The sequence below is a fragment of the Malaya genurostris genome, chromosome 1, assembly GCF_030247185.1.
Source record: "Malaya genurostris strain Urasoe2022 chromosome 1, Malgen_1.1, whole genome shotgun sequence".
Classification (NCBI taxonomy): Eukaryota; Metazoa; Arthropoda; class Insecta; order Diptera; family Culicidae; genus Malaya; species Malaya genurostris.
In genome coordinates, this window is record NC_080570.1 from 13,061,762 (window position 1) to 13,086,156 (window position 24,395).

Consider the following 24,395-nt stretch of genomic DNA (forward strand, 5'->3'; position numbering starts at 1 on the left):
AAATTATCGTTCATTTGTATCAATTTTTTCAAATTGACAATTTTGAAACAATTTTCATTCAATTTTCAATCAAATTTCAGACAATTTTAGGGCAATATCAAGTCAGTTTTAGAATATATTTAAAATTTGTTTATGTCTTAAAATTAGTTTAAAATGTTCTCAATTTATCTTAAAACTATCTCAAAATTGTTTCAAAATAGTAAAAATTGCTTCTAAATTGTACCAAAATTATCTCAAAACTGTCCTGAACGTATATAAAAATTGTCTCAAATTGTCTTAGAATTGTCTCAAAACTACCTTAAAAGTGTCTTCAATTTGCCTCTGTCTGTTCCGAAAATGTGTTTCAAAACGGCTTTCAAATTGTTTCAAAATTGTCTCCAAATTTGTTTAAGATTACTCATTTAGGGGTTAACCTAAGTTTGTGCTTAAGCCACATAACCGTTTTTACTTTTCTTAACGTTTCGTCCTAAACTCGGCAGTGCAGAGCAGTTCAAATTGAACTGCTTATTGCAACCTTACCTGAACCGGCCAGTATTAGCCGAAAATAACGTTTTCGTTCGGCACGTCAGCAAAGACAGGGCCCTTCGGGGTCAACTTAATAAGTGTTTTGCAAATAGCATTAACTTTACGTCTGCTTAGCGGTTCAAGTTGAACTGTTTAAGTTTGAATTTTGAACTGCTCTGTCTAAGACGAAACTTAAAATTAATCCTAAATTATCTCAAAACAAACTTCTAATTGTCTTAGATTTGTCTCAAAATTGTTTACAAATTGTTTGAAAATTTTCGAAATATTATGTTCAAAAATGTTTGTTAAACTGTCTAAAAAGGTCTCACAATTGACCATTTTGAAACAGTTTTTAGAAAGTTTAGAGACAATTTTCAGGTAAAGCTCAGACAATTTTAAGACATTTTCGAAATATCATTTGACTGTGAGACTAACGAGAACGTACTGATGATTCTGAGTGTTTGGCCATGTTTAAACGTAATAAACCGGAATTTCGGCGTCGATATGTGACAATGGATGAAACATTGATTCATCATTTCACTCCGGAATCAAAACGATCGTCATTTGAGTGGACAGCGACTGGTGAACAATCGGCTGGAAAGGTTATGGCCTAGCTATTTTGGGATGTGCGTGGTGTAATATCTATCGACTATCTTGAGAAAGGAAATACCACTAGCAGTGAATATTATATAGCGTTATTGGAGCGTTTGAAGACTGAGATGGAAAAGGAACGATCGCATATGGTAAAGAAAACAAGTCACAAGTCAATTAGAACAATGACCAAATTACATGTATTAAACTTCGAATTGCTCCCACATCCACCGTTTTCGCCAGATTTGGCTCCCAGCGACTACTGGCTGTTCGCAGAACTGAAAAAAAATGTTCGCCGGTAAGAAATTTCGCACGATTGAAGAGGTTGTCGCTGAAACTGAGGCCTATTTCGAGGCAAAAGATAAATCGTTCTACAAAAGTGTGCTATTGGAACGATTTCGTTACTCTTGATGGAGATTACGTTGATGAGTAAAGTTAATTTTGATCCAAAAAAAAGTTTGTTCCCTTTGTTGGGCCCTGGACTTTTCAGCCCGGGATGTGTTATAACGATGTGGTATTCTCCAAAATATTTTACTGTGAGCCTTAAGAGAAAACAAAAAAAGTTGATTTGAGCAGTGGCGTCTCGTGACAAAATTTACGGGTTGTGCACTGATTATGTGGTTGCCAATAATAATATGAATAAATAATTGATGCAATAGAAAAATTCGGTAATCTGCACGTCGAGCAAATCTGTCAAAAACATCATCAATAAAACCGCTTCGACATTGCAATTGAGACAGCCATTTGTTTTCAACTGCCATAAGCATAAGGCACTGAAGGTGTGCAAAGAAATTCTCACACAGCCAAACATGACAGAGAGAAAGACAAATTTCAGAGCTGAGCTGAGTAATTTCGTCTGCTCTCGAATCTGTGCAGAAACTCATGTGTAAGAAGGAATAGGGATGCAGTTAATTTCTTCAATTTGACCGGGTGTTCAGTGCACGAGGTGCACATGAGGACGGGACGCCACTGGATTTGGGTAAATGAAGTGTGCTTGATTGTTCACCTCTTGATCACTATTCCTAGTACTTCATGCACCGGAATATGGAAACCGCTATGTCCGATTTTAGTTTATTTGATCATCAAGTTGATCAAGTTGAAGATTTTCTATTTTTTTCCACACCGTTTCGTTGAAATTATGATTTTGATCGACAAGTTTCCAGAACTCTGTGGACTTCAAATAACAATAACCCAAAATGACTAACCCGACTAACCATTATTTATTATTCCATCAGGTTTCCCATCTGGTTCTCAGTTCAGCGATGGAAAACAACATCAGAGTGATCATTGTCGCGTCACGGTTCGTTGTGACGAACTATTCCAGCTACGATCTGCAGTGCTGGTGTTTCGCAGTATTAACCAACGAACGTTTGGAGCAGATTAGACCGAACGAAAACGATCCCCACACCGTTAATGTCGTTATTCCGCGTAGTGATCGACAATGCGAAAAGTAAGTAAGCCCACTAATTTCGAAATTATAATCCAATTGTTTCCCGTTTTTTCTACCGCAGTCCCCAGGGAACCACGATCACGACCTTCAGTAATCTGTCCAAGCACAAAAACAAACTCAAGTTCACCAGCAGTTACAACTGCTACCTGACGTTCTGTCAGCAGGACGGTAGAGAGTTTTCCGGTCCGGTCTACCTGAACCGTTCGCTGTTCCGGAAAAGCTGCTGCGTGCAGTTCGATGACCGGTTCGTTGCCCTGTCCCTGTCGATCGTCGAACATCGCGGGCAGCACTTTGTTACCGTGTACGACGATCGGTGTCCGTCGTATGCGGTGGAGAATCGAACCGATTTCAACATCTACGTGGCCCAATCGGATTCCAAAGACGCCAGTAAACCGGCCCGGACGGCCGTACCCGAGTGTGCCGTGGATTCGAACTTCGTTTGGTATCAGATTGTCGGTTCTCGGCAAACCGTTTACTATACCCCACCGGCACTGGATGCTGCTTTCCCGGAAGCGCAGGAAGTCGAGATCGCACTGATATTTGCTTGCGTTAGTGGTATGTTGGTGACGGTTTTTTTTTTTGTTGCCTTTACTTTATTTTCTTCTTTTACTCTCAGGTAGCGCCATACGGTGGTCTCATCCGGTGAAAATTGACGAAAGTAAGAACATTTTTCTTAACATTCCGCTTTACGGTGATCTTCGACTGACTATCAATATTCTGAACCGTACCACTGAGGTGATAATCGATTACATAAGTCAGGTGAGTTTCGTTTTGCTAGTTTTTAGCTTGATTTTACTAATAATCAACCGGTTTAAGGACTTGGAAAACTCAAAGAATATTCGCTCCAAAGTGTCAAACCCAATGGCTGATCCGGCGCAGCACAGTCAACGTCATCCGGCTCGAAGTAAACGGGTGTCTTTCCGGGGATTTTTCAAATCACTCAACTTGACGCTGTTCAACGATCAGGAGCAGAAATGTTGCTCCAAGCGGGATCTGATTTCGTTCAACTGTGACCGGATCGGAATCGAACTGAACTCCACGGCGGGAGGCAGCAAGGCCCTGATTCAGTTTGTCAACATTCAGGTGGACAATGAATTACACAGTGGCGGCGAGTACGATTTTCCCGTGATTCTCTGTAGTGAAGATCACGAAGCAAAACAACGGCGAGCAAATGTGATGCCGTCTCATCACACTTTGGAAGAGCACCTGCAGGAGCTGGCCCATCATGCACTGTGTTCGGTTTATGCCGAGCTGGAGGCGGGCAGTTTTACAACCATCGAAGGCGTAAGACTCAAAGTCAATCCCATCCGAGCGTACATCGAAGACACCTACATCAACATTCTGTTGGATTATTTGATGGAGTGTTTACCGATGAATTTGCTCTATCAACCAGAACCGGCACTGAATCGCGTGAAATGTCACCCCGGACAGGTACTAATTCCACGGCTGGTGATTCATCAATCGTCCTACCTGGCAGATCCGATAAAATTCCGCTACATCCGAATTGAACCACTTCACGTACTACTTTCCGTCCACACGTGCATGCGAATGTACATCGCATTGGATCACAGTCCGTTGGACTTTTCCTCGTTCGAACGGAACCAGCTACGAACCGTTCCGATGCGTTTCGGTAACTGTCTCGGGATGCACTACCTTTCCGGGGCGATCTTTGGTGGTGGTTGGGTAATTGGATCGCTGGAAATACTCGGCAGTCCAAGTGGACTAGCAAGATCGGTTACCAGTGGTCTTCGCGACTTTGTGTCACTTCCCGTACAGGGACTCTTCCGAGGACCTTCGGGTTTCCTGGTAGGTCTTACGCAAGGGTCCACTTCGTTGGTTCGGAATATAACCGCCGGAACGGTGAATTCGGTCACCAAACTTGCCACTTCGGTAGCCAGAAATCTTGACCGGTTGACGTTGGATTCGGAACACGTGCAACGAACGGATGCTCTTCGCCGACGACGACCTCAGGGTATGACCGAAGGGTTCACACAAGGTCTGACCGGGTTAGGCATTAGCATACTGGGAGCCGTAGGTGGATTGGCTCATCATCCACTGCAAGCCGAGCGACCGATTGATGTTGTGACCGGCATGGGAAAAGGAATAATCGGTGCTTTGGCAAAACCAATCAGCGGTGCCGCGGAACTGGTTGCTCTTACCGGTCAAGGAATGCTTCACAGCGTAGGATATAATACGATGCCAACACCGAAATATTACGAACAAGATAACCCCCGACTGGAACCGATCCCTTACAAGGCACTCTGGGAACCACAGGCTATCTGTGAGGGTCCCCTGCTTTTCGCGGTGCAAGCAACGCTGGCCAATCGAAACCAGTACTCGCTGGTGGTGATTGGTGTCTATCTGAGAACGATAGTTCTGCTAAACGTTACCCAGGGCCAGCTTTTGGAGGTGCTGGATCTTAAAACGATTCTCCCGAGCGTAGATGCGACCGATCCATCATTGGTTATACTACGAATACGACCTGAATTACCTCCACCGCCGGTGGATTACATGGTAAGTAAAGCTGAGCATCGGTTAGTGAATAGTAACTTAATATTTCTCACAATTTTTCCTAGTCCTATCCCATCTCTAGTCGCACTTATCAGTTCGTGCAGGAATCAACCCTTCAGCTTCCGAAACTATCTGGCTACAGTCTGCCAGTGCAAGTAAAATCCACCGGTCAATTAGAATCCGACAGGAACCTGGACCGTACGAAATCGACAACCGCCGCTGGTATTGAGTCCAGTTCACTGGCGATCATGGAAGATGATCAGGAACCGTGCCGTACTCGAGATGCTCTGGCGGAAACGGCCGTCGATATTGACGATGATGAACGACCAGCCGAGGATGTTCCCATCATCGAAGGTGACGACAGCCGACCGGATGAAAACGAACGCAGACTGGTTCTGTACGTTGACGAAGGTTTGGCCCGGTATCTGGTGAAGTATGTCAATTTGCTGAAGAAAAGCCAACGGTCGGCCGGTACGGTCGTGTTCGGTCCGTTCGGCAGTAAATAACATTCCTCTGGTTTTGATGTTTAGGAAAATTGATTGTTTGAAACAGTACCAGGCTATCAACGATTTGGAATTCTTTTCCAAATGTAAAATTTTAGTCAGTTTGAAACAAGAATTGTTGTTTTTTTTTATTTTATTTTATACCACTCCACTGGCATGCAATAAAAATTTATGTATCGTTACATTTCGAATACAAATAAGAAACTTTTACAAATTTATAAAGTAACTAAAATTCACTTTTCTAATCCGAAACCCAATCTACTTTCCTTTTCGCAACTTCTGACTGGAGGTTTCGATGGAATCCAGCCACTGTTGCAGTTCGACCGGCATCGGCGGTTGCTCTTCCACACCGGGAAACTCTTTCATCAACTGTAGCACATCAACCTTGGTGATGCACTGCTTAGACATGGCCACCGCATGGACGAACCCATCGGTAAGGGTGACGAACTGCTGTTCCAGGTAGATGGCTTTGTCGTCCCACCAAACGAGCCGGGTGGTGATTTTATAGGCACTGAAAATCGGAATCGTTCGCCGGTAGCGCACACTGGAAGCTCCCTGGACGGCACCGCCACCCTTGGCCTTAATTTTACCGTAGATCCCGGTCAGCCCGTAGAAGTGGAACCGAGCAAAGTCCAGCTCGCGAATGTACCGGGCGTTGTTCATGTGACGAATGAAAATGTCCACGTCCTGAGTGGTGCACAGGCCATAGATCGTGGTCTGGTCGGTTACTTTGCGTTTCCGCTGGAACACCATTCCGTACCCGAGTGTCACCACACATCGGATGAAGTAGTTGACATCCCAAATCACGTACAGTACGAGCAGGGCAATCAGCAGACCCCAAGTGAGCATCTAAGAAAAGGTGAAAAATTAAGCTGAAATTATTACCGTTTGTCAATGTTCAACGAAAAAAAAAAAATATAAATTAAAATAAGTGAAACTGTTCTTCCATTGAGATTCCGGGAAGAGATGTGGATGGAAGCAGGACAAAATAAAATCGTCCGAAATTATTTCGTCCGCTCATATTCAGAAAACAAGGGTCTTTTTGTCATAAAAAATATAATCGAAGGTAATACGTTTTATTAGCATTTTTAGCTTACTAAAACCCTACTCCACAGCGTTTGTGGAATACAAGTTTTTCCGTGACAATCGAGTAGACAGTAGTGTGATTTTGGTCCACTAGAGAAACAATATCATTAGTTGGCATACTGAGCCTACCACTACGCTCTTCGTCGTGAATTTTTGTTCGTCCAGGTTTAAAGATCTCAACACCGTTGTCTCGTCTTTCCATCACACAGTAGGTCCATAAACTAGGAAAAACTCTCGAAGAATTCTAGCAGCTGCAGTTCTAATTCTGTACAACGCGAAATTTATAACTGGCGGGAAAAACAATTATCGCGGACATTATTTACTGTGCGCACAAATGGGTAAATGATTGTTGAATCGCGAACGCCACGATGTGTACAATCTGTAACGTTTCACGACGTGTGGATTTTGAAACATACGCAACCAAAATGTATAAATACTTTTCTCATGCTTTTCACTAATTTCCTATATGTTATAGAAGGATTCATAAAACATTACAAATCGAAAAATATTAAAACAACCAGTTTTTAGCATTTCTTTTGCATAATTCCATAACACCTTGCATATGAATCTCAGTTAGTGAACACTTTTAATATTATATTATTATCCTAATTATTAGCTGTTTTCAAGGATGTTTTCAATGCCATATCATAAATCTTGCATTAAAACCTTAAACTTCACGAAAGCCTACAGAAAACGATTATAGGAGCATATTTCTGCCAAGTGGACCATTCTTCTCAAGGTTTATAAAGCATAAACCTGCGTTACATCTTTTTCGAATCAATTTAAAACAATATTTTTCTGGTTTGTGACTTCGAAGGAAGGAAGATGCGAATGACAGTTTCACTATCTTTGTGACATTCTGTCGCTATCTTGTCGCATCGCAATCTTTGTTAATCGCCAGTGAAAATTACAATAAAGATGAATATATGAATTTTAACTAATCGCCTTGAAATAAATGCGATTTTTTTATTTACAAAAATTTGATTCTTCCTTATTTTTGTACACATCAGTTTCGTTAAAACTTGTACATACGACCTGAAAATGTACCATAGAAGTCCATCATATTTCCTTGTTTTCGTATTTCGAAGTTTATTTGATGTCAATAAATGCTACTGTATAGAACAGTGATTCTCAGTGTGGTCCCTACAGCATGGTTATTTTTGACAGATCGATAGTTATTTTACGACACTGGAAAAAATCTTGCAATGAAAATTCTAATATTAATTCTTTAGTTGGAATTATTTCCAGTGGAAAATAAACCCCAATAACTTCCGTCAAACTTTGAAATGGGCCGCAGTTTTAGTTAAATTTAACTACTCGACACAAAATAATTACTCAAGTGTCAGATTTTAACCAAAAGTAAAATTAACCACGAAATTCACAGCCTCAAAAGAGCGTGAGTCGTAAATAAGCTGTTTTACCGTGCTAAAGAAAACATGTGCTTGAGATCGCATCGTGAGGCGTAACACAAAAAGACATTTCCGTGCCGAAAAGCATTGGGATTTAGGGAAAGCTTCAAAAATTGGCTTTTTTAATAAATAATAACCTTGTAGTCGAACAAACGGGAAGTTCTCATCGAAAAAAATAATATTCGCTCTATTTCACAAAATAAATTATGTATATTTTTCTCAGTTACACTGAACAGTCTCGAACACAGCTTCCACTAGTTCCGATCATGGAACGACCACAGATTCCTCACAGCTCATCCCTCCTGGGTACCTCACGGTGGTATAACTCCTCTACGAACTGAGTGATCTTGTGAAGAATTTCCTTCAAATATTCCGCTCCCTGCGGGTATCCACTCCACTCCGTCAGCCGATCATCCAAGTCGTTTTTCAATACCAGTAACGCATGCCGAAACAGCGGACATACGGACCACACCTCGTGACAGAGGATTTGGCTGATACCCCGCAAGGCTTCCACCACGTCGTCAGCCAGGGATTCGTCCAGTACCAGGCCGGGTTTGTTGCTGAGAAAGAATTCACTCACTCGCGGACAGTAGTTTACCTTATGGAGCGTTCCTTTCAGGTTAGTCGACTGGTAGCGCTCCCGGGTAGTCGCATCAACATCCGGTGCGGACAGGGCGTGTTCGTAGTCCTGAACCAAATCGGATATCAGTCGGACAATTTTAACCTTCACACGAAGTTCAACGTTTTTGTCCAACACATCAAACAGCAAACTGTACCCGTGCGGAGTGAGTAGTTCCGTCATGGCGTATGGAAATTTACGTACCAGATTCCCAAACGCAAACAGACCGGCAGAAATCTCCTCCGTCTCCGTAGATTGAGATATCTTAGCCAGCAAAATTCCACCTCCATTGCGTTCGAATAATGCTACTTTGGCTTTTGGATTATTCTGAATTATTGTTCCCAGTAATTTCAAACTACGAACTCTCAACGAAGCATTGGTCTGATTAAGACTAGGCCAGATAATTTGTTCGATTCCTTGTCGATCAATAAATTCAATTGCGTTGTCTATTTGATGTACCAAATATTGTAGGTCTTCAAACACCGTCTCCAGTTCGGCTTTCACCTTCGATTCGGCCAGGTTCTTAGACTTCCAAATATCCAAGAAACGTTTAAACAAACTCTGCATGATGTCACTGTCACTTTTGACTTCCAGGTTGGCCTCCTTCAATTCCTGTTTGATTTGGTCGTAGCTCTTGTATTTATCCTTAACTTTTTTAAGTTCCTCCTCGTTCAGTTTAAATTCATCTGCCGGGATTTTTTGCAGTGCTTCCTTCAACTGGTTCAGGTTACTAGTGAACGGGAGCTGATCGCGGTCATGATCCTGTACACCAGCTCCAGGCACCGTTGAAATCGACGAAGATTGGGTATCATTAGATACCGTATCCAGAAGTTTCGCTTCCTTCTTGCCAGTTGAAAGATTTATCCGAACGTGGAGACCCTCCGGGATTGCTTGACCTGTTTTCGGAAAATGTCATTAGCTGTTACAATTCAACCGAATCTTCCAACCAGTGTCCTACCGTCGGGAATTTCCTGCCAATCTTTAGTGGCCACAAATTTGGTACTGTTCGTTGTTCCCGAGCTAAATGCCACCAACAGATTTGTGAGAAGAAAAATCGACCACTTCGACATACTGATCGTAGGGCTAAATATTTAGGAAAATCACTTCTTTTCTGAGATTAACTGTTTCTAATGTCTACTTTTACTCGCTGCGAAATGCGCTTTTCCGGGCGGTCAAGTAAAACCATAACAAAATCGAGCCCTCATTCTCGTACACGTCAGTGTGTATTAAGCATATGATAATGATGATACGCACACAGTCTTAACTGTTGATGGGTGGTTTGGAGGTTCGATTTACTCGAACAATCGATTCGAGCAGAACTGTTGCATGCAATAAATAGAGTATGGCTCAGGATTTCTAAATGCCTATAAAAAAATGTCTAGAACACGTACATGATGACATCACAAACAATAGTTTTATGTACAAAAATGCAGAATAGTCAATTATTTCTCATGTTTTACACGGTTCACTGAATTTTACTCAAATTTACTGAAATTACTCAAATAGAATCAGAAGCTGAAAGTCGAAGCAAAATTGTTCCGCAATTAAACCGCTCACAGTACGGATTGATACAAAATTGATGAGATTCATAACTTTGAAAATTCGCATTAAAAGAATTGCTGCTGACAAGTCCGGCAATAATTGACAGTTAACAAATTTGGTATTAATTTGGCAAATTCTCAGTAACTATTATTTTGCAGAGATGATTACCAATCTCTCGGCTGGGCAAATCTCGGCATTTTTTGCCGAAATTCAGCAATAAAATTTAAGTGTATAAATGTATGTTGAACGGCTAAGTGGTATAACGTTTGAATGTATACTGTTATACACTGAAGGGACGAAACCGAAACGTTGAATCGCAAGCAAAAACAAAGCTAACTTTCAAAGGAGAAATTGATTATAATTGTATTTACTGAATTATCCGTTGTCTTTCTTAATTTGATGAAAAGGCGGGTGGGTAATGTCAGAGACATAACTGGATGTCGTGAATACGAAAACAACTGACATGTTCCTTAACACTTTCGAATATCAATTAGTTGATCATTTGTATGAAATTGCATGTAGAATTTGAAACGATGCACCTAAACTAAAGTACAGAAGGACCAAATTGAGGAACTCACTACGATATTCACCACTTTTCGGAACATTTTTCTCGAACGATTTGTTGTACAGCAGCAGATATTTTGTTCTCTTCCTCAGAACGCGTTCTGATTGGCTGGTGTTGACATGGGTCAAATGAAACAGGTTTTTCAATAGTGTACTATTGAAATACTACAATGCTTTTGCTATAAACGTTTAAGTTGAAAAATTTCGATTCTATTGGTAGTTAGATTATATAAATCCTTTCACAGATCACTGAGCTATGAGCTTTAAAAATACGAGCAAGGCAAATGCGCCTTATGCATTATCCCCTTTGATACTCGTTTATACCAAACATTTCAGAAAAGTTTAATTTTCAATTATTTGAGATTATGTCACACAACTGATAATTTTATCATAAAATTGTGATCATATTTCCTATGGCGTGTAGCAAAAATTATGTTGATTCGTTAGATACAAAAAGAGATATTCACGATCAAAAATTTATCACTCTCTCAGAGGGTAAATTTTGAAAAGGCACCCATAGTAAAGTAAGTCGTATTCACGACAAAATACAATATTTTTGTCCACCAACAAATGATAGATGAGTTCGATGCGGATATATACTGAATGATCAGTTAAGCAAACTATTTAGACAAACTTCGATAAGCAGAGGCGCTGTATCGGAATATGAAGTCAATCATTCAAATCAGTAATTATTTTACAATGAATCTTTTTTTCAGAAATTTTATTGTTAAATAAATTTATTGATTTACGCCACATTACCGCAGTTGTTTCGTATGTATAGATACCGATGAACTCCGGAAAGGGTCATACGAAGCACCAAGAATGAGTTTCACTTTTTCTAACACGCTTTCATTGCCGGACTGCGAACATATAGTGCATACAAAGAACCGGTCATTTAATTCTGTCACACGAGGGTCCAACGGGGAACCTTCACGGTACAAAGGTAGAACACATTTCGATTTTCAAACTTACTCGCACTAAATTTTCAAACCAGTCGTCAAATCGCCTTGCGGGTCGTTAAGGCTACAAACTTTCACATTTTACACCGTTGGCTATATTTTCCACCAAACATCAAAATTCGTTTGCTTTTAAAATATTGTTAAATTGGTTTTGTTAACCAAACAGGCCTAATGCTTAGCTAGCGTAAAACTTACCCTGATTTAGAGAAAAGCCGACTCAAGTACTTTATTATTGCACCTTTGGCAGTGATGCGTATGGAGCACTTCTACGAAGAAATAATCAATTGCAGCACAGTAGACAGCGCGATGCGTTCAAGTTCAAGATCGCTACGCGACTGACGATGTTACTTCGTTTCATTCACGTTCGCGATCGCATCGAGCCGGTTGTGTTTTTGCTTCCACTAGATACCACTAAACTCATACCTTCAAACAAAACACAAATTCGATGGGTGATAATCCGATCGTTACCTATATATGCTTACCTTTATGTTTGGCTGAAACCGAAGTATCAGGTTCATGTCCTACTTCCGAACAGTATCTGCTCAGGTAAAGCCTTTGGGACGGGTTTGTGTCTATAATAGAGCAGAGATTTCAACGTATTGCGGGATGCGGACATTTAGGAGTATATTAATATGCTTTTAGAAATTCGAGCAGTTTGCCACGGGATAGCAATACGATGGTTAAGAATCTAATGTATCAATAATTTCGATGCCTCGGGACTGTGAAGTAATAATCAAGCAAATTAGTTCCTAATCCATTCTTTATTTTTTCAATAAATACAATTTGTCTAGCTACATCTAACACTCATTGCGCAACCGTAAACTGGACACCGCGATTGCCTCCAGCCAGTATCTGATCTCTTCCGGTTGCTGGGGACGATCCCAACATTCCTCAAACTGCTGCATAAGCTGGATCACGTCGACACCGGTTGCCACCTGACGCGATATGGCCACCGAACGAGCAAAGCCATCGGGCAGCGAGACGAAAGTATGTTCGAGAAAGATACTTATTTCATCCCACCAGACCAGTTTGGTATCCACTCGAAAAGGCTTGAACAGCGGCAACATTTTGCGATATCGTATTAGCGTTGCACCTTGCATCATACTTCCACCGATCGATCGCAGCTTGGACCAGAACCGACATCGTCCGTACCACTGGAACCGGGAGAAGTCAAGCTCTCGCAAGAACCGGGCATTATTCATATGGTTCAGGAAAAAATCGACATCTTGGGTAGTGCAAATGCCTGTCACGATGAACTAAAACTATATATCCGAGAGCACAGTTAACATTGTTGGTTGACAAGTTACTCACCGTAGCAGGTTATGGTGTCGGTTAGTTTGAGATTGCGTGTGGATAAAGCAATCGCTAGCAGGGTGAAGATTGTTCTGATGAAATAGTTCAAATCCAGGGCTACGTACAGTACTATAATGATCCACCACATGTCGCTCAATAACCAGCAGGGATCAGCCTGTCGTTAACCTAAAACAGAGAATCAAATCAAATAGACCTTCTAACGATTGAACTTTGTTTTGCTTTACTTTCTGTCACACACTCACCTAAGCACTGTCGGATATTGCTTAGCTTGTTGGCTGGTCATTTCATCACAGGTGAACAGTCGAGTCACTGCTTAGTACGATAAGAACTGAGCGAATTTTATTCGTAGATTCCACTCTCACTGCTGCTGGTGTTGATTTCATTGCGTTGCGTTGCGTAGTGACGATAGAAACATCATCGGTTTAAGGAAAATAATGCCAAAAAATCAAAACCGCTGATCATTGCAACAATATTTTCTCTTCAGAGAGGAATCTGTTTAGTAGAGGCAAAGAACTCTTCTCTCGATGTTTCAATTAGAGGCGTGCAAAACAGCTCATTTTGGTGAACAGCTCCGAACCGATCAGCTCACCAAAGTGAATCGATTCGATGTATCAGCTCATCAGCTCTTTTATTTTGAACTTAAGGTTCATTTTGTGGTCCGTTTTTCTTATCACCGGTTTTCTTTCAAATGCATGATCGAAATTGATTTGCAATGATGCAATGAATGCAATGCGAAATAATTTATCTTTAATTGATGTCGACTAAATTGAATCTCCTAAAGAGCCGAAGATCCGATCAGCTCGTAGCGTGTTCCCTGCGTCATAATGCAGTGAACTGGGTAGCAAATGAGTGAGCTGGTGAGCTGCGGTTCTTTTGAAAAGAGCTGTGAGCTGTCAGCTCACTTCAATGATTCGATTCACTGGAACAGCTCAGGAGCGAATTGCCCATCTCTAGTTTCAATATTCATTTGCAGTATTGAAGCTCTAGACGCTGGTGTTTTTTCGAAAAAATGCGGACACAAATTATCAAGCCTTTGCGATTAACGATATTAACAATACACTGAAGTCTTTTTTTTATGCGAGTTTACGTACCGCATAAAAAACCGCATAACTCTGAAAATTCGCATAAAAAAAAGTTGCATAAAAAAAGACCTCAGTGTACTTTGATTTGGCGATAATATTGTCACGTGCGAGTACCGCTTATGGGCTTGGGGATTGCATAAAAACTTATAAAGACTGTGCTCGAAAAAATGGAACAACAGAAGCGGATTAGCACAATTTCCTTATTTTCAATCGAATGTTTTCAAAACTATCAGGGATTAAGTAAGCAATCTTAACGAGAGGATAATTAAAACACGGTTTTGCCAAGTTGGTTTATTCCTCCTCCTTCTCCTCCTGCGCCATTTTTATTAAACACCTACATTCACTCTTTCTCCAAATTCTAGTCATTTTTGAAAACCTTACCTGTTTCTCGGAGTTCGGCTCATCATAATCGGCCAGAATTATTCAATGGGGCGAGGTTCTAGAGAGTTTGGTGGGATTGTATCCCTCGGTAAAAAAAACAGCTTTGTTTTTTCGTACCTCTGCATCACAGAGTGTCCCCTTCGTGGGAACGGAAGAAGGACTGACAGTAAGCGCTTCTGGAAGCATTCTCTTTGGATATTTCGCCGTTGATGGTTCCGAATGTTCCGTTAGGTACAGCTTGTTGAATTTTCTGTACCCACAATTAACCTGCCACGCCAAGTACTTTTCAGCAAATTTGTCGACCTTCTTCTTCTCGGCACTTCTCGGGTCACTTGTCAAAACTTCACGACATTAGGTTAGCAAGTTTGTTAGTTATTGAGCTTTTAGTGACGCTACTTTTGTAAAGTTAAAGTAATATTTAGACCTTCCGTCACAACCGATTATTGGATTTTTAATGAAAAATCTGTTTTAATCCACCTAGTGGTGTAATGATGCCTTTCTCATATCAATCATACTATCATATATAATACGGTGGTATTCTTTAAAATAATTTTCTTCGATTCTTGAAAGAAAATCGGTTTGTTTGACCGTCTTATGATAAAAACTATCAATTGATTTGAGATTTGAGGTCGATTTAGAATTTTTTTTACGGTTTTTCGCCCTATTCAGTGATGGTATAAATTTTTTACCACAGGACCTTTCATTTGACCCTAAGTTAGTGAAAATCGGTCCCGCCATCTATGAAAAAAGCTAGAAAACATATTTTCATTTTATGCACATTTTACCCCATAACTCCGGAACCGGAAGTCAGATCAAAATGAATCTCTGGAATTTAGTATGGGACTTAACGAGCTTTCATTTAAATCTGAGTTTGTGAAAATCGGTTCAGCCATCTCCGAAAAAAGTTGGTGCAACTATTTTCACAATTTTTGCACATTATACCCCATAATTCCGAAACCGGAAGTCGGATCCAAATAATAATTTGTATTTGGGAATTTTGTATGGGACCACAAAACCTTCATTTGAATCTGAGTTTGTAAAAATCGGCTCAGCCATCTCCGAGAATAGTCTGTGCAAAAAAAAAACGTTACATACACACATGCGCACATACACACAAATACACACACACACACACACACACACACACACATTTTGCGTACTCGACGAACTGAGTCGAATGGTATATGACACTCGGCTTTCCGGGCCTCGGTTCAAAAGTCGGTTTTCACAGTGATTACATAACCTTTCTATATGAGAAAGGCAAAAAAGATATTAGGAAATCAAATGTTGCACAATTTCGTAACGCTATCGAAGTGTCAATTCTGTAAGTTAATCTTATCGTTGTGAAAATCGGAACAGCGCTGGTTGTTGCCAAAGATAGCTGACAATATATCAAAAGGAAGTATATTTACAATTTGACGTGAACATTTTTCAAGGTCACATAAACCAATGAAAGTTTCTCTTTGTTTACTTTTCGTGTCACAATTTACCGGATTGATTTTATATTTGACGCCTTACTCGTCGCATAATTTCCAAGTTAAAACCACTAGCTTTTGATTTAGATTGGAAACATTTGTTACAGTTAATTTAGTAACTTAAGGTTCATGAGGGGTTTGTGTTAAGCGTGCACGAAACACTCTGCATTAAAACAGAGACAATAGTAAATTACTCGCTTGAAGAGCGAAACGGTATAGATTATTATTTTGAATACGCCGGCCGGACGGAGGGGAAAAATGACAAATCAGTTTTTGGGTGAACACGCGAGCGAGAGGACGTGAAAAAAAGAAGGCCGGGAAAGTGTGAAGCAAGCGACTGAAAAAACCGTGACCGCGTGTCCCGGGAGTCCCGAGTGAATGACGTCCTGGTCAGCGATCCTTATCGGTGGTTTCGATAAAAATCAACGGACTTGGATGTTGACCCGTTCACAGCAAAAATTGGGAGTAATCACCACGCCAACATCCAGAGTTCCCGTGTCAAGCGTTCCCCGAGTGGTTCCGGCGTCGCTGTGTGATCGCACTGCAGCGGTGTAGCAAGCAGTTTTCGCAGGGCCGTTGTGAATCGGATTCCTGTGCGGAGGCGGTAAAATCCGAAGTGGTGAAGAATCAGTGAGGGGTCAGCGTTTCCCCTGGAAGTGCAATCGTCGCATTATCGTGGATAGCACGAGGGTATCCGGAGAGCCGATTCCGAGGTTTGGCGCTGGAGTCGACAGGCAGAACCAGAAGAAGAAACAGGACGGAAACGACTCCCACTTCGCACGAGGATCACCCGGGAAAGCTGCCTGAGGAATTTCGCTGCTGCGGCAAATCTGAACTTCATGGGAAACAGAACGGACGGCGAGACCGCCGAGAAAGACGTGATTTTTGGCAACGTGACGACAACCCAAATGGTGAGTGCACTGCTTTTTCTTTGTTATTACCTCTCTTTTAAATGAACCGTCATTATTGTTGATTGGTGGGTTATTATGGCTTTGGGCTGAGAGACTAATGTCCTCTCACACTGACCAAATGTTTCATAACACTGGCGCCCAACTAAAAATCCCACATGTAAATTTTGGATTTGTGTATTTGAGCCAAAATTTGTTAGTTTAACGATTACGTAAGATTTGTGATAGCATTTTAAGATTTGGTTTGGTTCCGTGATACTTAATATATAAGGAAAATGGATTTCACTCATTTGAATGATGAGGAAATCAACTATGAAATGGCATTACGCCACATGGTTAATCTGGGTGCAATGACCCATCGAGTGAAAGTACAACGATTGAATTCAACCGCACATGAAGGATACCGAGAGAATACCTAGCCTTCACAGGCCTGCCGTTTGGTCAGATCGGGAGAAACTGACAGTCGTTTAAACAGCTATGAGTTACACCAGCTACAAAGTTTCACGAAAACACGAGACCGGAAGAAACTACCCATTCCTGGATTGGTGTCGACGTCATGCAAGATCCAGAGCAGTCAGGATTCGTAAATCGGGTAGACAGTTGTAATAGGGGTCGTTATGACAATCCGTACAAAAGTAACGCGATTCTGGGCGCGGTAAAACCCTTGCATTGGGCTCATAACGATCGAGGGACTAAATACCCCTTTTCCTCTACGACAGTCAACCATTTGTTACAAACCAATAAGCTATCACATATACATTGTTTAGTTATATCTTCATTGTTAATTCAAACCTATTTAGCACTAAAATAGGTTAAGAGTTTATTGAATGTTCTGCCGTTACAACAGGACTTTCGTGTTTGGTGTATAAGGACTTACCCGGAGACTGATAGCCATAAGTTAGTTGGCGGTGATCGCGAATTAGCCAGAATTCGCTGGCGTTATTGTATAGATTTGTGGATTTGTGTCATTTAGTTTTGTGAAGCTTGTTCCGTACAGGAACATGTTACGAGCGTTGATTGTCTTAAGCATCACGTTCATAATGCGATGTATAGTCACAGACTAACAGACAGGACACTCAAATTAGATTCTTCAATCATTTTAACGGTCATTTCAAATATTCCTTTATTTGGGACAGTACTCACATGTGTCATGATGGCGCCACGTTACCCTATCAAAAACATCCTGTCTGTCATCTAGACTGTGTTTATTTTTTTCATTTACCAACAGAGTTGCCATTCATACAGAATTACCTGTAGTGTATTGATTTGTATACGTCCATGCGAATTTCATGCAGGATTCAGATTTAATACATATTGCCAAAACTATATACAGAATTGTGCCTACTTCTCATCATTCAACGCAATACAAAATCGAACCCGTTTTGTTACAGTATTTACTTACTTCTGGTCTGCCACCACTTAATTTCGGGTGAAAATTACCAACACAATCAAAAATAGTCTAGATGAACAACGTTGAGAAAAATAAAGGGTTACCTTCCAACATCGCTAAAAATGTTAAATATATTATCAACGTAATCCAATAATTTATTGTGACGATTCATTTTCAAATATTATGATGAAATCAGGCATCCCTGCAAGCAGCTGATCGGTGTTGACAAACGAGGGGAAACCAACTAGTAAAAAAACTTTTACGTTACACAAGGGGTGTGCCGATAGTAAATAGTTCGCGCAGTACAATATAGGTGGAACTAGTGCATCACGAAAAATTATTTTTATAAGAATTTACTCATACTGTCATGTCTGTTAGTCTGTGGTATAGTCTCCGGGGGACTTCTTTGTGATGTTGGCTCATAAATTTCTCATGATTCGAGCTTTCGCCGATTCATGAGAAATTTTTCTGTAACGGCAATGTTGTGTTACAGTTAATTTAGTAACTTAAGGTTCATGAGGGGTTTGTGTTAAGCGTGCACGAAACACTCTGCATTAAAACAGAGACAATAGTAAATTACTCGCTTGAAGAGCGAAACGGTATAGATTATTATTTTGAATACGCCGGCCGGACGGAGGGGAAAAATGACAAATCAGTTTTTGGGTGAACACGCGAGCGAGAGGACGTGAAAAAAAGAAGGCCGGGAAAGTGTGAAGCAAGCGACTGAAAAAACCGTGACCGCGTGTCCCGGGAGTCCCGAGTGAATGACGTCCTGGTCAGCGATCCTTATCGGTGGTTTCGATAAAAATCAACGGACTTGGATGTTGACCCGTTCACAGCAAAAATTGGGAGTAATCACCACGCCAACATCCAGAGTTCCCGTGTCAAGCGTTCCCCGAGTGGTTCCGGCGTCGCTGTGTGATCGCACTGCAGCGGTGTAGCAAGCAGTTTTCGCAGGGCCGTTGTGAATCGGATTCCTGTGCGGAGGCGGTAAAATCCGAAGTGGTGAAGAATCAGTGAGGGGTCAGCGTTTCCCCTGGAAGTGCAATCGTCGCATTATCGTGGATAGCACGAGGGTATCCGGAGAGCCGATTCCGAGGTTTGGCGCTGGAGTCGACAGGCAGAACCAGAAGAAGAAACAGGACGGAAACGACTCCCACTTCGCACGAGGATCACCCGGGAAAGCTGCCTGAGGAATTTCGCTGCTGCGGCAAATCTGAACTTCATGGGAAACAGAACGGACGGCGAGACCGCCGAGAAAGACGTGATTTTTGGCAACGTGACGACAACCCAAATGGTGAGTGCACTGCTTTTTCTTTGTTATTACCTCTCTTTTAAATGAACCGTCATTATTGTTGATTGGTGGGTTATTATGGCTTTGGGCTGAGAGACTAATGTCCTCTCACACTGACCAAATGTTTCATAACACATTCAAGAAATTTGGGTAATGGCTTCGTAATAATCTGAAGAGAATCTGTCACTTGCGTTTAAGCTCTTTTAAATGTTTGTAAAATAACGCATGTAACGCTTCGTAACGCCTAAAACTTACTCAAAAGTAACGCATGTAACGCTTCGTAACGCCTATAACTTACTCAAAAGTAACACATGTAACACTTCGTAACGCCAATAACTTACTAAAATGTAACGCCTATAACTTACTAAAAAATAACGCATGCAACGCTTTGTAACGCCTACAACCTACTATAAAAGTAACGCATGTAACGCTTCGTACCGACAATAATCTAATAAAAAGTAACGCCTATAACATACTAAAAAGTAACGCATGAAACGCCTATAACATACTAAAAAGTAACGCCTATAGCTTACTAAAAAGAAACGCTTCGTAACACCTATAACTTACTACAGAGTAACGCATGTAAAGCTTTGTTACGCCTATAACTTACTAAAAAGTAACGCTTCGTAACGCCTATAACTTACTAAAAAGTAACGCATGTAACACTTCGTAGCGCTTATAAATTACAAAAAAATAACGCATGTAACGCCTATTACTTACTAAAAAGTAACGCTTCGTAACGCCTATAACTTACTAAAAAGTAACGCATGTAACACGTCGTAACGCTTATAAATTACAAAAAAATAACGCATGTAACGCCTATTACTTACTAAAAAGTAACGCTTCGTAACGCTTATAACTTACTAAAAAGTAACGCATGTAACACTTCGTAACGCTTATAAATTACAAAAAATAACGCATGTAACGCCTATTACTTACTAAAAAGTCACGCTTCGTAACGCCTATAACTTACTTAGAAAGTAACGCATGTAAAGCCTTGTAACGTCAATAACTTACTAATGAAACGATCTTGTTGTTATCCAGCCACGTTGATTCTTCTGATCTCCGGAACTTCTACCAACGATTGTAGTTTTTCTACTATCAGAAAACTTTTCCCTTTCGAGCATAAAAAAGGAACATTATTTTGCCCACTAGATAGGTGATTTCGGGAAGCATTCGGAACCCAAACAAAAGCACCACCATAGGTAAAACTAATTAAATTTTTCAGCAGGAGAAAATGCAATTTCGTCAGCTTGGCCTACTCTTTTTTCGGAATATTCGTCATCTTCAGTTGTTTTGTTGAAAACAATTGTTCATTCAAGCTTACTTCCTGACTCACGTGGAATAATGGCCCTTATTACCGTTCTCACTTCCATTTTCACATTCACTTCACTTGATTTTCCCTATTACCAGTATCACGCATAGTGAACTCATTTTTTCAACGAAATGTTGGTGGCGTGATGTTCATAAGGACATCAAGCTCATCCAAATAATTACTTTTGTCTTTAAAGCGACTTTCGTGCTAAGGACCTAAATTCACTTCACTCGATTTTCACCGTGTAGTGATACCCGTAATAAGGGCCAATGTCAATCCAACAGAAAATTTCAACCCCACGCCATTTCGGTTTGTGTTCTTTGCCTGCTTGAGGGATGATATTACCATTACACGAAACAGCAAAAAAAAAATAGTGACTTATAATTAATAGAAAACTTAAATAAATTTTATTCAATTTCGAGTTTTGCCTTTGCTTGTAAAATTATTTTTATCAATTAGCGGAAAAATATCATCTACGCGATGCCATCTATTTTTCTCTTCTTCACTGCCCTAAGCCAAAAAACGGCAACGCGCATAGAAGTCAGGTGATATTGGTTTTGATAGTTAAGCTTCTTGCGCTCGTAATTTGTTTTTCTCTTTATTTCTAACTGTTGAAGCTCTTGAAGATCCGCAAAAGTGTTGTCCATTTGTCAACTATGCACGAGGATAATTCCGTACTAGTAGTCGTATGGTTATTGGAGTACATCGTAGCAATCGTTACTGAACGTTTTTTTTCTTTTTGCACAGTGCGTTATTCAAACCTATCCGTACAGGTTTTCTTTTTTACTGGCCATTGTCAAACGCTTAAGAATAAGTTAAGAGTGCTAAAATATCCTTCAAGCGTCGACACAAAATCTGATCTAAAATACAAGTTTATTGTTTAATTTTATTTTTTTGCTACATATGGGTTTTGGGTGTCAGACAAAAAATAAACGAAACAGCACAGAGTAAAAATTTTAAATTCAGGTGCAAGTTAGTACGAAATAAGCAGACTTGAATGTTGAATTCACAACGGAGCATAAATTATCTAACCCTATCGAAGTTAGGTAAAAGATTAGCAGCAATTTGCGACTTCTTGTTCAAAAGGCATCATCCGTCAGCTATGCGAGTCTGGTGTGAATGAGGTCCGTGTTGACGAATGGGGTCCTTAAGCTCTACGAAATACGTTAAATACTACATGTTTATCTATCGCGCTCTCGCAAAAACAAACAATCTTCGATTCTCTTCCTTCTGTTTGCTGCCAGAGCAATCAGTTGCAACGCTGTTCAATCATCGAAGTCAATATCTGAATCATCGGAATCGTAACCACCACGAATGATCTTTTTCGAACTGTAGGCGGAAGATTTTTTCTTCTTCTTATCGTCCGGAGGTGTCAGCAGGTCACCCTAGAATGGAAACAAATTTAGGACAATTAAAGAGATAGAGAGAAAAAATCCAACTCTGCTAAATTAAACTCACATTATACTCAATCGCCCCGGAGTGTGCGATGCGCCACTCGAGCATTTCGGTGCTGAAATTGTCACAATTGCCCAGATCGGTGAGCCCGACTATGTAGTCCTTCGTTTTGCTGTCCTTGATCAGTGCTATACTAGGAATTACCTTGATTCGCAGTCGTTGCGTCAGGAAGGGGCACTTTTCAGCATTCACTTTACAGAATTTAGCCTCGACATGCTTGGAGGCCAAAATTTTCAGGTGCATATCGACGATCCGGCAGCGTGGTGTCGAATCGCGATAGAAGTGACACACGATGTTGGCAGATTTTTTGCTCACTTCGAAGAATTCCTTCTCGTCCGCCAGTTCGCTGTATTCACCGTGACCCTGTGATGAAATCATAGAATCAACAATCAAAACAATTTACTCTGGAAAAGACCCGACACTTACGTTATTTTTCCACTCTTGCCTTTGGGCAGCCTGTTTCTTCATTTCCTGGATGCGTTGTTCGCGCAGTTTTTCCAAATCCTCTCCACCGAGACTGTCAAGACGAGCCAACTCACCATCGAGTTGTTTTTCTAACTGAACGGCCGCCGTTATCAGGGAATTCTGCAGCACTTGCTCCATAATTGATATTGGCTAGCGCTCACACAAGCTGGAAGTGGTAAGCATCTTCAATGAACTCAGTGCAAACTTTGATAGTTCCTAATTGGAACGGTTTCCCAATAATTAACCTAGATTCTACTCCTAATTCTAGAGCCTAACACCGGTTTTTCATGTCAACTCCCACAACCAAGTCTCCTACTCAGAGTAAATTCATGTGCCAGCTTGCTTCGATTTACCATACCGACCCCATGTGGAGTCAATTACAACCTCACGCAAATAGTCAGTGACCATAAAAAAAATTAGATCAACATCGCATGACAGATTTGACATGAGTGAAGCAACAAGCAGTACCTACTTGGAGTACCGGAGCAGCCGCCGCAACAGCACACGCATAGTAGGCGTGCCTCCAGGGCTACTGCTCCGACCGACTACCCAGCCCATCCATTACTTGCTGCAAATCACATTTGACAGGAGAAAAATGCTTCTCGCAGGCGATAGCCAAAGTAAACACATGACTAATGTAATCGAGGTTTTTGCCGGAAATAACCTCATATCGGGAGATCTTCCATCGGGACCTGCTAAAATAGCTTCCAAATTGCCGGAAAATAGCCGGCTGTACTTACCAATTTGTCGATTTAATTGAAATTTGAACGATTTTTCGGCTCCCGTTAGTTTCTCTGCCTTGACTCACTCACTCAGCCACGGTATAAACTTCTTCTTCTATGGTTGTGTGTGTGTTGAGAGCAACATGCACTTTATTAGACAGCTGAGAGAAGGAGATAGGTTGCTGGAATACCTTCTTTTTGAACATAGTGATTGACAAATGTCAAGCATATTTTCGCGACGCATTTTTCTGACATTTGTAATAGGGATGCTATCTCAGACTTCATAAAACACAGTATATGAAACATCGCATGATTTGTTCCATTCATAGAATACCAGCCACCTGCTATGACGTCATGAAACTGTGGTCAGCATCATTCTGCAAAACAATGAAAAAGAATGGCTAACAAAAAATTATATATTACAAACTACTTGTTTATTCAGTACCCTTTAAAGCACTTCCCCGCAAATTATCGACCAGAATATCATCACTATGATAAGAAAATTAAGATTTTACTCGAATTAAAATGCTCGAATGTTTGTTTACCATACTCTGACGTCGGCTCGAAAATGCCTTGTTTGATGTTCCTTCGCTATACATAATGTAAACATAAAACTTTTTTAGGTCGATGCGGTTGATGCAAATGGTGCAGAATTGTCCGATGACGGACCGATCGAAGCGCTACGATCGGCCCCATATCGTGCTCGATCGGTCCGATAATCGGACTTATGCGGGTCGACAAATTTCGCTGGGATAATTCCGTGTTTGCTATCCTTTACTCTTTTGCGCTAGCGTTACATAATGTAATTGTAAAGCTTATTTAGATTGCAGTGCTACGATCGGGCCAATGTCGTGCT

General features: G+C 40.9%; 5 protein-coding genes across 6 annotated transcripts in view; 1 reads left to right on the top strand and 4 right to left on the bottom strand.

Annotated features, from left to right (window-relative positions):
- The window catches only part of LOC131432901 (intermembrane lipid transfer protein VPS13B), a 32,658-nt gene extending 26,883 nt beyond the window's left edge, over positions 1 to 5,775 (top strand). The window contains exons 7-11 of the mRNA XM_058599482.1: positions 2,331 to 2,545; positions 2,607 to 3,100; positions 3,162 to 3,304; positions 3,362 to 5,059; positions 5,122 to 5,775. Of these exons, the coding sequence (XP_058455465.1) occupies positions 2,331 to 2,545; positions 2,607 to 3,100; positions 3,162 to 3,304; positions 3,362 to 5,059; positions 5,122 to 5,562 (2,991 nt within the window). The 3' untranslated portion in view covers positions 5,563 to 5,775. The remainder of the gene's footprint in view (positions 1 to 2,330; positions 2,546 to 2,606; positions 3,101 to 3,161; positions 3,305 to 3,361; positions 5,060 to 5,121) is intronic.
- Positions 5,686 to 12,062, bottom strand: LOC131432921 (protein THEM6). The gene is made up of 2 exons (XM_058599520.1): positions 11,934 to 12,062; positions 5,686 to 6,408 (listed from the first exon to the last, which is right to left on the bottom strand). Exon 2 carries the CDS (start codon positions 6,406 to 6,408, stop codon positions 5,818 to 5,820), a length of 591 nt encoding a protein of 196 aa, XP_058455503.1. The 5' UTR covers positions 11,934 to 12,062; the 3' UTR covers positions 5,686 to 5,817.
- Positions 8,245 to 9,978, bottom strand: LOC131432912 (nucleotide exchange factor Sil1). Its single transcript, XM_058599493.1, has 2 exons — positions 9,632 to 9,978; positions 8,245 to 9,569 (listed from the first exon to the last, which is right to left on the bottom strand). Exons 1-2 carry the CDS (start codon positions 9,741 to 9,743, stop codon positions 8,341 to 8,343), a joined length of 1,341 nt encoding a protein of 446 aa, XP_058455476.1. The 5' UTR covers positions 9,744 to 9,978; the 3' UTR covers positions 8,245 to 8,340.
- A 436-nt stretch (positions 12,063 to 12,498) lies between the features above and the next one.
- LOC131430006 (protein THEM6-like) lies at positions 12,499 to 13,527 on the bottom strand. Of its 2 annotated transcripts, none has more exons than XM_058594736.1 (3): positions 13,277 to 13,527; positions 13,050 to 13,217; positions 12,499 to 12,981 (listed from the first exon to the last, which is right to left on the bottom strand). In XM_058594736.1, the coding sequence occupies exons 2-3, from the start codon at positions 13,177 to 13,179 to the stop codon at positions 12,536 to 12,538; spliced, it is 576 nt and encodes a 191-aa protein (XP_058450719.1). In that variant the 5' UTR covers positions 13,180 to 13,217; positions 13,277 to 13,527; the 3' UTR covers positions 12,499 to 12,535. The 2 variants fall into 2 exon arrangements, with proteins under 2 accessions (XP_058450719.1, XP_058450632.1); XM_058594649.1 differs by having other exon boundaries at positions 13,295 to 13,525.
- A 7,748-nt stretch (positions 13,528 to 21,275) lies between these two features.
- Positions 21,276 to 23,681, bottom strand: LOC131432928 (thioredoxin domain-containing protein 9). Its single transcript, XM_058599530.1, has 4 exons — positions 23,558 to 23,681; positions 22,779 to 22,983; positions 22,356 to 22,715; positions 21,276 to 22,282 (listed from the first exon to the last, which is right to left on the bottom strand). Exons 2-4 carry the CDS (start codon positions 22,953 to 22,955, stop codon positions 22,163 to 22,165), a joined length of 657 nt encoding a protein of 218 aa, XP_058455513.1. The 5' UTR covers positions 22,956 to 22,983; positions 23,558 to 23,681; the 3' UTR covers positions 21,276 to 22,162.
- Between the last annotated feature and the right edge of the window lie 714 nt (positions 23,682 to 24,395).

What these genes read in the sequence shown, in the direction of transcription:
- LOC131432912 (XM_058599493.1), bottom strand. Translation starts at nt 9,743, where the DNA reads ATGTCGAAGTGGTCGATTTTTCTTCTCACAAATCTGTTGGTGGCATTT. An exon ending in TTGGCAGGAAATTCCCGACG is followed by an intron (nt 9,570 to 9,631) that starts GTAGGACACTGG and finishes TTCCGAAAACAG; the next exon opens with GTCAAGCAATCCCGGAGGGT.
- LOC131432928 (XM_058599530.1), bottom strand. Translation starts at nt 22,955, where the DNA reads ATGGAGCAAGTGCTGCAGAATTCCCTGATAACGGCGGCCGTTCAGTTA. An exon ending in GGCAAGAGTGGAAAAATAAC is followed by an intron (nt 22,716 to 22,778) that starts GTAAGTGTCGGG and finishes ATTTCATCACAG; the next exon opens with GGTCACGGTGAATACAGCGA. An exon ending in CCGGGGCGATTGAGTATAAT is followed by an intron (nt 22,283 to 22,355) that starts GTGAGTTTAATT and finishes TTTCCATTCTAG; the next exon opens with GGTGACCTGCTGACACCTCC.
- LOC131430006 (XM_058594736.1), bottom strand. Translation starts at nt 13,179, where the DNA reads ATGTGGTGGATCATTATAGTACTGTACGTAGCCCTGGATTTGAACTAT. An exon ending in CGACACCATAACCTGCTACG is followed by an intron (nt 12,982 to 13,049) that starts GTGAGTAACTTG and finishes TCATCGTGACAG; the next exon opens with GCATTTGCACTACCCAAGAT.
- LOC131432921 (XM_058599520.1), bottom strand. Translation starts at nt 6,408, where the DNA reads ATGCTCACTTGGGGTCTGCTGATTGCCCTGCTCGTACTGTACGTGATT.